The 12,662-nt window shown below is 39.7% G+C and overlaps 1 protein-coding gene across 1 annotated transcript; it reads right to left on the bottom strand.

The window, feature by feature from the left end:
* Nucleotides 1-11,593: 11,593 nt before the first annotated feature.
* LOC125585913 lies at nt 11,594-12,034 on the bottom strand. The gene has a single exon (XM_048755633.1). It carries the CDS (start codon nt 12,032-12,034, stop codon nt 11,594-11,596), a length of 441 nt encoding a protein of 146 aa, XP_048611590.1.
* Nucleotides 12,035-12,662: the final 628 nt, after the last annotated feature.

The following is a 12,662-nucleotide window of genomic DNA, read 5'->3' on the forward strand; positions in this document are numbered from 1 at the left end:
CTCAACATCCGTCCAATACCAAAATCCACTGTAAGCGAAACAGCTAAATTTGATAAACATTATCTAACACCAGACGAATTTGAGATTTTCAGTGACCCAGATGGCTACGCAAGAGCAATAGATGGACATGCTTTGCATGTATCTCGAGAGGATATTGCAGACATCCTTCAGACAGCCAATGGAGCAGACAACCTCTTCATGCAGCAACACAACACTCCAGAGAACCAGGAGAAGGTTACAAAAAATTTCTATGACACAGCTGGTGGCATAGAGAATCACTTCAAGCAGAGGTATAGACATCCTACTCGACTGTGGATCGACGTTGACGTCCCAACATCGGTCGACAGACGTCCAAAATTTGGCAGAAGAGCCTTTGATTTCTTTGGGACTAGGAGGTTCTATTGGGAGGAGAAGGATGAGTATGGAATCTACATAGATGATCATGGATACACCAGAGATGTAGATGGACACCATTCGTGTTCATAACAATGATATCAGAAGACTTCTGGAAAGAGCTTCAAGAGATGAGCCAATTCACACAAACAAGCTAGTACCAGAGATCTACACCAAGGACGAGATCAATGAGATGTTCTATGGAGTCTGTGGAGAACAAGAGAAGAATAAAGGAGACTTCCAGATGAAGCTTGATGGTGTCTACTATCCATTGAATGATAGTATCAGTTGGCTAACTACTTGCATGGAAGAGATGAGGCAAGACATAGCCAGAATTCAGCGTGCGGCCGACATTTCTTGACCTACATCGATCGATAGACATCGATAAGCATCGATCGAAAGTTGCTTACCAGCATTGATCGATAACCACTTACCAGCATCAGTCGACGACAATCTACCACACCCACATTCGATGAAGTCTCAAACAGATTTTTACACCAGAGCAGAGATTGATCCGTTGGTAGAGGAGATCTACAGAGCTCTGGAACCTACAGAAGAGAGGCGTGATGGGAGATGTGATGGCATCTATTTCCCAATGGATCTTAGCATTAGTGCTTTGACTTCCAAGATAGAAGCTATACAAGGGGGGTTGGTGAAGATTCAGAGTTACATTGCCCGTCGACCGGATACATCCGCATCGATCGACAAACGTAACTACAAATCGACCGACGTTCGTAGACAGACATCAGTCGACGAAGCTACAAACCGAGGGAGGGTAGTACCAAAGGTGACATCAGACATGTCTGATACACACAACCATGGAGAAGAGATCTCAGCTGACACATACACCACAATTATGAGACATCAGTTCAATCTTGAGAGTCTTGGAGATAGATTGCAGAAGATAGAAGATGCAACTACAATAATGAGGGAAAAATGGCGCAGAGGAGATGAAGCAATGCGAGACTTCACTGGTACAAGGTTCAACAAGCGGAAAGAAGAGATGGAGACTTGTTTCCCGACATCGATCGACAAAGCATCACCTGCCGCGACCGATATCAACATCCTTATATCGGTCAACATTCATTCTGGTCTGGTATATCGATCTAACTTGTTATATTGAGTCCTTATGATTTAATTTCCACCATAACTCCGACTGAATTTACACTGGGGACAGTGTAGTTTAAGTCTGTGGGGGAGGTTTACTGATATCAGTTTATTCATGAGTTTTTAAAATATTTTTTAAAAGAGTTTTTATTGAGTCAAGAAGGGGATTATGAACTTTTTCAATTTTTACTTACTATCTAACCACTCTCTAGCACCATTCTTTGAGGTTATTGACTGCAGGGTGTACTGAATGGAAACACCAAAGCGGATGACCTGCCAATAACATACATGCTAGCTGAGAAAGTCTGAAGGAACCGAAGCTGACTTCCAACCTTAATCAATTTAACTTGCTTGTTTTGGGGCTTGGTATACATTGGATCGGATTCCTCTTTCAGGTCTGAAAGATACAAGTCTGTAAATTTTTGGTTTCCTTCTCTCCTCTCTTTGGCATCTCAAGATAAGAAAATAATAATAATAAAAGATTGAAATGATTTCCTGGAAAAGGCAGAGGGGTATGAGTGTCTCCTGTGACCCCATTATTCGCTACACTTTGTCAAAAAAAAAGAGCAACAAAAGTAGAAAAGTCAATAAGATAAACAAGATGGCTATATCATCATCAACATTCATTGAAATTGAAACTAATGAGATTCAGAGAAGAGAGATATAGGGAGAAAGGAAACTAGAATAAGACTACCTGTTTACTCAGATACCTGCTAGAGTAAGAGTCCATGTGTCCCTTGATCGATACTCCCACGATTTAGCCTACACATTTATATGCATAAATGAAGTCAGTAGAGGGTATGTCAGGCGGAATCAGCTAAGCTGTGGGCTGAAAGGTTTGGTCGCTAAGCTGAGGTCTAGTACATGAAGTGCCTCTAAAGTTGGTACTGATCTGATGTGGCTTGCAACATTACAGAGGTAAAAGTAGCAAGTTTAAAAATTGTGTGAGTCCCTGCTGTTTTCAAACCTCTTTCAGAGAGACTGCATGTTTGTTTTACTTGAGGACAAGCAAAAGGGTAAGTCTGGGGGAGTTGATGGACCATGAATTTTACCCACTTTCACCCATGGTTTATCAGTGTTTTAACTATTAATTATTATATTGTAGAGTCTATTTAGTATATTTATAGGATCAGAAGTGATTTGGAGATAAATGATGATTTTGGAGCATTTTAGAGTTATTTGGAGCAAGCACCCGAGATGACCATCGAGCTCGACCATTGGTCGATATTGAAGAGGAATAATCAATCGATGTTTAGATCAGAAGCCCAAGTCTTAACAAAATTACAAGATTACCCCTAACGAGTTTTAACCTAATTATATAAGCTTTGCCACCATGTTAGAGGCAAAATGTGCTTTTCTTGTTTTACTATTTTCACAGCAAAAGTATTCTAGGATTTTGATAGATTGGAGAGAAGATCCAAAGTTATATTTGTGATTGGAACTCCATTGATATCTATTTACTATTCTAATGATGTTTTCTTACCTTATTGTTGTTATGAATTGCTTGGCCATGTCTGAGTAGATTCTTTGCTAGATTCTAGGGTTTAAATAGGTTATGAGGGATTAACCCCAACTATAGATTGCTGAGTTGTGATAATAATCATTAGAATTGTCATTAATGCTTGATTCTATATTAGCTACCTAGAACTTACCCTAGGTATGTTAGATATAAGCGATAGCTTAAATCTCATCCTGAAACCATTCTATTTGAGCTAAGATTCTTTCTAAAGTAAGGCGAGAGCTGATCTAGTAAGCTTAGTGAACACATTCAACCCGCGCATTAACGCTTGACCAATAGCGTCGATCGATATTCAAATAGAATAACCGGTCGACGTTTCGAATAGTCACTACAAAAAAAGTCTACATTGATAGCACATTGTTATAACACGTTTTACTGAACTGCTGTTGTAGATAATTTAAATATTTCCGTATTATATTATAGCATTAGATAAACGCTATGGTAGGGTGAAACCTAAAATAGCACTTAATTAATGTTATTTCAAAAATTAAGCGAGCGGAAATATAAAGTCAAAGATACCGCCAACACTTAGCGAAAAGTTAGATTTAAGCGCCAAAAATATTTTTTAACTGGCTTCAACAATGCTATCAAAGACATATAATATCATTTTTATAATGCTAAGAAAAGCTCTTTGAACCCCTAAACTCTAAACATGGTTTTAAACTCTAAACATTGTTTTAAACCCTAAACTTTAAAGACAACCTTTAAACCTTTAATCTTTTCATACTATAACTTCAAATCTTAAAATTAAAATCAAAATTTAATCTTTTTAATCTTAATCTATAATTTCCTAAACACATATCTTTACTCTTTAATCAAACTCTATATCTTAAATCTTAACTTCAAACGTAAACTAAACATTCAATACTCTAAATATAAACTTCAAATCTAAATTATTAAATATTTAACTACAAAACTTCTAGTATTCAAATCTATTATTTTCCAATCTTAATCCAAAGCACTAAATTTTAACCCTAAACCTCATATTACAACATCAACACCTTAAATCATAAAACTAAATTTTACTCTTAATCATATTTTTTTTTTGTAAATCATAAAATATAAATTTGAAACTTTTCAAATTTTGAATCAAACATACAAATTTATAAACGAATTATAAATCAGATTTTTTATAAACATGCAAATTTAAAAATGATGACCAAAATCATAATGTTAATATTAATCTAATATTTTCAAACATAAACATCAATTCACAAAATAAATATCAGTTTATTAGGTTAAAAAAATAAAAATTTAGACTTAAATTATAAACTACAAAATATTAATTTTGAAATAAGATATAACTAATAAAAATCACTTACAAAACAAATTATCAAATATGGAAAGACAAAACAAAAAATAAAAATAGAAAAACAGAAACAAAATTGTCTGGCCAATCAGATTAAAATATATGGATCACACTTTTGAACCGTTAGATTAACTTAGATCTAAAGGTTAAGATTTATTCCTTTTAATTTTTATTTTTATTTTCTCCTCTCCCTCTCTCTCTCAACTCCACTACAGAGATCTGGCCTTCATGTTCTTCTCCTTCATTCTCATCTCTCCCATCCCTCTCCAAGCTTACTGTTTCTCTCATCTCTCCTATCTCTCTCCACGCCTCTCTCATCTCTCCCATCTCTCTCCCACAGCGTCTCATCCTCGTCTCACCACCACCAGGGTCGCCCTCCCACCACCACCAGGTTCGCCCGCCCACCACCACCACGGTCGCCCTCCCACCACCACCACGGTTGATCTCTCTCTCTCTCTCTCTCTATCTCTTTGTATCTTCTCTCTGTTTCTGTAGTATGAATCTGATGTTGTTTTGTTTTGCTAAAGATAGTTGGGGAGGCAAGGTTCATGGTGGCTGGAGGAGGCAAGGTCCATGGCGGCTTGAGGACGGAAGTCTCGTAGCGGCTGGATGAGGCAAGGATCATGGCTGTTGGAAGAGGGGCAAGGCTATGGAGGAGGCGGCTGCAGTCTTTTTTTTTTTTTTTTTTAGATTTGGTTCAGTGTAACCCGGGTTAGAGAAATTGTAGTGGTCTGAGTTTATGTTATAATTTCTGGTTAGTTTTGTAAACCAGGATTAATTTGTAAACCAATTTTAATATATAAATAAAATTTATTTTAATTTCAATATAAAACAATTTTCAATTTAATATTAAATTATTCTATTTCCAATTATAATTAATTTTTGTTAATTGCCGAAAGATCTATCATAGCACGAATATATAAATCATAATCAATTTGTAACAAAAAAAATAGTGTTATATTTAAGTTAATAACATCATTGAAATATTGCTATCGTATCTGCACATTTCATAGCATTTAAATAAATGTTATCGTAGAGGGGATACCTATAATGGCTGCCGATGACATAGCATTTCAAGTTTCGCTATGAAAGCCCTACCATAGTGTTTATTGTGTGCTAAAAATGTGCATATTTCTTGTAGTGAGTGTATTGATCGATATTCATATAGAATCATATACATATCTAAGAATTAAAATTTTGAAGAAAATCACCGGCAAACTCTATTAATAGTTTAGTGTTCAAATCAAATATATTAAGCTGTTATAAAATATAAGTGCACATGTCTAGTATATATTCAACAGTTTGGTCTAAAAATCATCTAATTTTATAACAACAAAACCAATTACTTATTTTATTAGCCTATTCTTTTGAAATTTAGTTACTTAAAAATATACAGATAAAAATATATATAATATGTTACCACTATTCTAGTATATGTAAACTATGTATAAACTAAGAACTGTTTGATTTATTAAATGATAAACCAGAAAAACTTATAATAAATATTTCAAATCTTTCATTCTTACAATTATAATAGCTAGATACGGTATTAGGGAGAAACAAAGATTAGACGAATGATCAAATCTCTCATTCTTTAAACAAACTCAAAATGAGGTGATTGAAATCTTGTCATGATATTTCATTAAAAGTTATATTAGAATAAAATCAAGACTAAATTTTTTAATATGAATGAAATAATATATATAGTGCTTCCAATATTAAAAATCACTTCGATTTGAAGAATTGTGTTTTTGGGATTGTGAGGATCAAATAAGATATTTGAAACCACCTATTTAAAAATATAATTTGTATGCATAAAAGAATATATATTAGAGTATGCACATAAATCAAAACAATCATTTTATTTACTTTATATGGAATAAATTAAACTTTAGTGATATTGACATAGATACATAGTGTATTTTAATATAAATATTTATTATTGACACTTCCTACTCATATGACTTTTTAACATATGTATATTGCTATAACAAAAATTTAAACCGTTAATCAAAAAAATTTCAATGTAGGTTTTTCAATACAAATTTCAAAATTAAAATATTAAGATTTCAATAATTTTTCACTACAAATTTTGAAATTTACATATTTATATAGCAATATATGAAGTCTCATTTATATAGTATATAATTTATTTCAAATGATATTAATATATATATATATGAATATCTATTAATGAGGCTTCATATTCATACGATTTATTAAAGATGTGCATTTTATTCGATATCCAAACCCGTATCTTAATCTGATCAGAAAATCCGAACCAAAGTAGCAAAATACCCGAACGGTTAATGAATTTGGAGAAATTGGATATCTGCACCCAAACGGGTAATATCCAAACCCGAACAAATAATATTTGAACCCGAATAGATATCCGAAGATAACCGAACATATGTATACTTAACCCTATATTTCTACTTTACATCTCTCATTTTATTCCAAATATTTATATTAATGATGCACATTGCTCAAAAATAGATAATATACATATAATTATGGACAAAATCATTTTCTATTCACTTAAAATACATATCAAGCTCTTGCTTTTTGCATTAACAAAAGTTGCAATCTAAAGTTTCAAAACAAAAACTAAATTAGTGTCTTTCTATTTTTAATTTTTTATCTTCAAACCTATTAATATTTTAATCTTTTAAAAATTAGAAAACCAGTTAAGTTAAAAGTATATTTTAAATATAAAAACTTAAACAATAAATAATTTATTTATTTTTTCTTCAAAATTTAAATATCTGAACCCGACACAAAATATCCGAACCTGATCGTAAAATACCCATTTGCTCTCGAAGGGTACTGTCTATCTCCCTTGGGATTTCGATTATCAATCTGGTTGTGATGTTCCTCGACGTTCAGTCATCCAGTCTCCATTTATCGTTTCATTTTTCACTATCTCGGGATCATCTGCCTTCTTCTTAAGGTTTGTCTTCAAGGTTCTCTGGATATCCTTTTGCTCTCGAAGGGTACTGTCAGTGTGGATTGTTCTCGCGTTCGTTGTTGTTCGTCATTGCGAATAGTGTCTTGTTGGATCTCTTAAGCTGAGGGTGGTACTGCTCTGTTTTTCCTACATAAAACATAGGATCTAATCTGAAGTGGGTGGTTTTCTATCTAGAGATGATGAGTTCACATGGATAGTAAATAAAAAAAAAAAAAAAAATTGAAGATGTATATTGTTAGGGAATTTTTGTTTAGGATATTTGTGAGTACCACGGAACGGTGGACAAGGCTAGTATTTGTATTGATTTGCAAGTAAGAAAGTAGAAAGAGACGTTTTATTAGATCGAAGAGCTGGAACTACAACAGTTTTGAGTAAGAATCCTAGTTCTAGCCGCCTAGCTCTAATCTCTAAGTCTCGAAGTGTCGATCCCTTGCTTTAGGGTTTGGGTTCCCTTTATATAGTTTTCCTAAGGCGGGCCTTAGTCGGTTGGAGTAGGTTAAACTCTTCCATATTCGGAAATATGGAAGGTTCTCCTTATCGAAAGTTTTCCATTTCTCGGAGGAAGGGGGCGATCCTGGGACCGGGCTCGGAAAACTCCATAGCGGGGAACCAGGGTTCCTTCTAGCGGGGATCCTGGGAACCAGGGTTCCTTCCAGCGGGGATCCAGAGGCCGGTGTCCTGCCTAGGGTCTGGAGGAATTCAATACTTGAGTATTTTTCCCCAACAGTTTGCCCCTTATTGCTCGATTTCGTCATCGAACTCGGGGAATAACCTGTGCACTCAAGTCAACCGGAGTTGCTCTTTCTCAGCAGGCTTCCCTTTGGCAGGACATCGCTCCAGTAATCCTGCGATCCCGGGTTCCACTCAGGTCGGAACCGTACTCTGAACCCGGGGGATGATCAGTTTCCCCTATATCAGACCGGGGTCTGGTGCTACTTGGACCGCTGATTCTTGTCGAAGAGGGGAAGCTCTGGGCTTCTGATGATGTCTTGGAGACGGTGGAGCCTGGAGCTCTGATGTTCCCTGAGGAGGAGCTACATGCACTGATATGCAGAGGATAGACCGGGGGCTGGGTCCTGTACGGTTGATGATACTAGATGCTCTTTTTATTCTTCCAAAAGCGTCCACTTTCATTTTATAGGAAGTATTTTTCCTTTTTCTGTAGAGATCGGGTTTCCTTTTCGCCGCTCATTCTTTAAATCAGTGAGTCTTCAGGATATTTGGAAACATCCTTATTTTCTTTTTCGGATCCCGCGGAAAAGGGAACGACCCGGATATAAATAGAGATTCACGATAGTTCCTAGCTGGCCTCAACCCAACTCTAGCGCTGATTCTTGGCTGAGAAAGATGAATTCCGAGCCGCTCTCGTTCCTGTCCTCGCTCGTGGGTGGTCGTGCAAGGCCGCGTCGTTCTTTTACCGATCCTTTCTCGTTCCCCATTCCATCTTGGGGGAATGTTCCGGAGGCTGATAGTGAAGCGGTTCCGATGGTGCCCCTGAGAAGGCTCCGTTCTTGTTTCTTTGATGATGGTCCCCATTCTGAGATCCAAGAGGGGGACCTGGCTAAGATAAGGAGGAAGTACTTGATTCATCCTTCACTGGGGATGAGGAGCCCGACCGAGTTCGAACGCGCTCCGGATGGCGGAGCGGGTGAGGTGACTATCTATGAAGCGTATCTGGAAGCAGGCTTCCAGGGTGTTATTCCTTCTCTTATAGACTAAGTGTCATCTTTCTTCGGTTTCTATCCTTCTCAACTTACTCCCCTGACCTGGAGGACTTTAATGGCTATCCAAGTACTTGGAGAACTCCATGGATTTTCCATTGGGGTGCATGAGATTTTATACTCTTATTACTTTGCTCCTTTGGCGAACAAAGATGGGTTCTACCATCTTCGATCCCGTGACGGCGCTCCTTTGGTCGAGGAACCTTCGAGGGGTGTCAGAGGTAAACACCCCTTCGGGGATGGTTGGAACAGCCGGTACGTGTTCGTGAAGACTCAGGAGCCAGTGGGTTACCCTACGTCATGGCGTACCGTGGGTAAGTTTTTCTTCTGAGTTTTGAATTTTACAGTCCTTTCGGGAGCTTGATCCTGACGTTTTAGCTCTTGCTTTGTCAGATGTGTCTCGCCCGGTTTCCTTCGCTGGAGAAGCAGTGGCGAAGCTTATAATGGGAATTCCTCGGCGATTCCACTGGGTGACCTTTCTGGTGAGCAGGGAGGCCTTCCGTCATACTCGCATTTGGGGTAAGCCTTCCCTTTCTATCTGATAAGATTCTGTCTTTGTTAGCTTCTCATGATATATATATTTCTGTTTTAGGGAACGTGACAAGGTCTCCGGCATCCGTTGTCTTTGACGAGTATCAGAAGGTTAAAGCGCGGAAGCGACGTCTTTCTTATATTCCTCCACCAAGACTAGCGAGGGCCACTTTATCGGCTGGGGGTCTATCTTCTATCTCGTCAACAAGCGCCGAGATTATGCCTAACCGGGACCTTCTGGCAGATGCTCATCGGAGGTTGACTAGCGAGGCACTGCTTCTCCGTGGCCAGGTACAAGACATGATGGCTTACCGGGACCTACTAATTCAACAAGTGAGAGGTTTGGCTAGGTGGGAGCTAATGAAGGAATGGCTGGAGAAATGCGTAGATCATTGGAATCCGGAAGAAGAATATCGGCGTCACCTGTTTTTATCTGGAGGGTTTAACCATCGATCGAAGGATCTCTCCCAGACTGTAACCCCGAGATCTGTTATAGGGTCGCGATTCTCGGAGGGACCTTCTTTCTGATTTATCTTTTGAGACTTTGGTTTTTGTCGCTTTCTTTTGAATAAAGGCTCTTTATAGCCTGCTCCTTGACTTTATGAATAATTATGCTTCATGAATAATTAGGCTCTTCTTGGATCCTTAGATAGCGTTTGGGACCCGGAGGTCCCTGTCAGACCACGAGGTCTTTATCTGGGACCCGAAAGTCTTTTCTCTAGGTAGGAATCCGAAGATTCTCTGATTAGATCCGGAGATCGTGGTTGGAACCCGGAGGTTTCTGTGATTGGACCCGGAGGTCGTATGAGAATACAAGGTTTTTTCCTTAGATCCGGAGATCGTATCGGGCCCCTAGTGTATTTGGACCCTGAGGTCGTGTGGGAACCCGGAGCTCCTTTAGGGATGTAACGACCCCGATGCGCCCTAGGCTGCACATGGGCTCTATCCTTTTTTCTAGAATTGTATTAGGCCTTTGAGGCCGTGTTGGAACCCGGAGGTTTGGATCCGGAGATCGCTGGTTGGAACCCGAAGGTTCTTTGAAGTTGTAATGACCCGGATGCGCCCTAGGCTGCACAGTGGTTCTGGCTTCTTTTATCTTTGGAACCCTGAGGCCATATAGGAACCCGGAAGTTCTTCCTTAGATCCTGAGATTCTTTGATTGGAACCCGGAGGCTATGGGGGAACCCGGAGGTTCTTCCTTAGATTTTATGCGTAGGACCCAAAATCGTTTGGGGAACCTTGGGTTTCCTTTTTAGATCGGGGGCTCACATAATTACTCGGAGTTCCTTGGGAACCCGAAATGTTTTTTGTAGGTACCGTACTCTGCCTTCCTAGGCAAGACTACTATCGGTACCTGTTTGGATTTCGCATTCTGCCGCTCGGAAGCTGGCCATTATCGAGTTCCTATGTTGTATTCTACTTCTGCAGGAAGTCACTGACAGGCTTAGAGGGTGCTGGTGTGGGTGTTATAACCTAAGTGCCAGGCTTACACTGCTTTCCACATCTGGAGAAGCAGGATTTAGATTGCTCCCTGTATTTCACAGTACTTTTGCAATGAGTATATACCATGTGTCCCCTGTATCGTGTAGCTTGTATTGTTTTATTACAGGTACTTTTCACATTGGTACTCTGGGGACCCCGATGCACCTTAGGCTGCACAGGGGTTTTAGGTAGTTTTGACAGCATACTCAGGCTTGCGCATACTCATTCCTGCTTTATGTCTCATACCCGTTTTGATTCTTTGTGGGCGTGCCACTGTGGTCGTGTCACTTTTTGTGAGGATTGGCCAGGATCGGAGGTCTCTGGAGACCTGATCCAGCTCGTATGCCCCTTTAAGTATAATGATTTCCCCTCTGCTTTTATAGTCAGAACTACTTTATTATAAGCTTTGTCCGGAGACGTTTAGCATACATAGGAGTAGGAAATCATAATGCTTAAATAGTATATAGTAGTATAGAAATCATGATCCGTAGACCGTATTAAAAATGATAGGCTTTGAGGTGGATGGCGTTCCAGCAGTTGGGTTGTATTTTACTTTTGCTATCTTATAGCCTGTAGGCGCCTGCTCTCCGCACCTCGATGACCTTATAGGGTCCTTCCCACCCTGGGGTGAGTTTCCCCGTTGTTTTTTCTGCTCGTCGTAGAACCCAGTCCCCTTGCTGGAAGGTTCTGGTTCTGACGTTCTTGTTGTACGTCCTGGCGACGTCTTGCTGGTAGGACCAGTTTCTTAGTCGAGCGGCCTCTCTTTTTTCGTCGAGCAGGTCGATGCTTAGCGCCATCAGCTCGTTATTCTCCTCCTGAGAGGTAGATCTGGAGACCGTTGTTCTTACGTGCATCTTTGTAGGTACAATGGCCTCAGAGCCGTAGACTAGCAAGTAGGGGGCTTCCCCTGTTGCTGTTTTAGGAGTGGTCCGATAGTCCCAGAGGCCTCCGTGTAGTTCTTCCACCCACTTTCCGTGAGAGCCCTCCAGTCGCTTTTTAAGCATGTTGACCACTGTTTTGTTCGTGGACTCGGCTTATCCGTTAGACTGGGGGTGTCGGGGTGTGGCGAAAGTTAGTTTTATGCCCCAGTCCTTGCAGAACTCCTTGAAGTTGTGGCTCGTGAACTGGGGTCCATTGTCGGTGACGATCTTGTGGGGGACCCCGAAGCGAGTGATTACGTAGGTCGACAGGAACTTGTGGATTTGGAGATCTGTTATGCGGCTGAGCGCTTCTGCTTCGACCCACTTGGAGAAGTAGTCAGTGACTATCAGAAGGAATACCTTCTGCCCTGGCGCCATAGGGAATTTCCCTACTATATCCATGCCCCATTTTCTGATGGGCCATGGTGAGCTTATGGACTTGAGGTTCTATGGGGAAGCTTGGAGACTGGAGCATGCCTTTGGCATTGGTCGCAGTGCTTGGCTTATCTGTCGGCGTCGACGGCCATCGTGGGCCAATAGTAACCGGCCCTTCTAGCTCTGAGCACTAGGCTTCGACCACTAGAGTGGGATTCATAATCTCCTTCATGTAGTTCTACAAGGATTCTAGCGGCCTCTCGGGGTGTGACACACCTCAGATACGGACCATAGAAAGATCTCCGGTACAGCTTCTCCTGGGAGATACAGTACCTTG

Source organism: Brassica napus, chromosome C4 (assembly GCF_020379485.1).
Source record: "Brassica napus cultivar Da-Ae chromosome C4, Da-Ae, whole genome shotgun sequence".
In the NCBI taxonomy this organism is placed as follows: domain Eukaryota; kingdom Viridiplantae; phylum Streptophyta; class Magnoliopsida; order Brassicales; family Brassicaceae; genus Brassica; species Brassica napus.

What these genes read in the sequence shown, in the direction of transcription:
- LOC125585913 (XM_048755633.1), bottom strand. Translation starts at nt 12,034, where the DNA reads ATGCTTAAAAAGCGACTGGAGGGCTCTCACGGAAAGTGGGTGGAAGAA.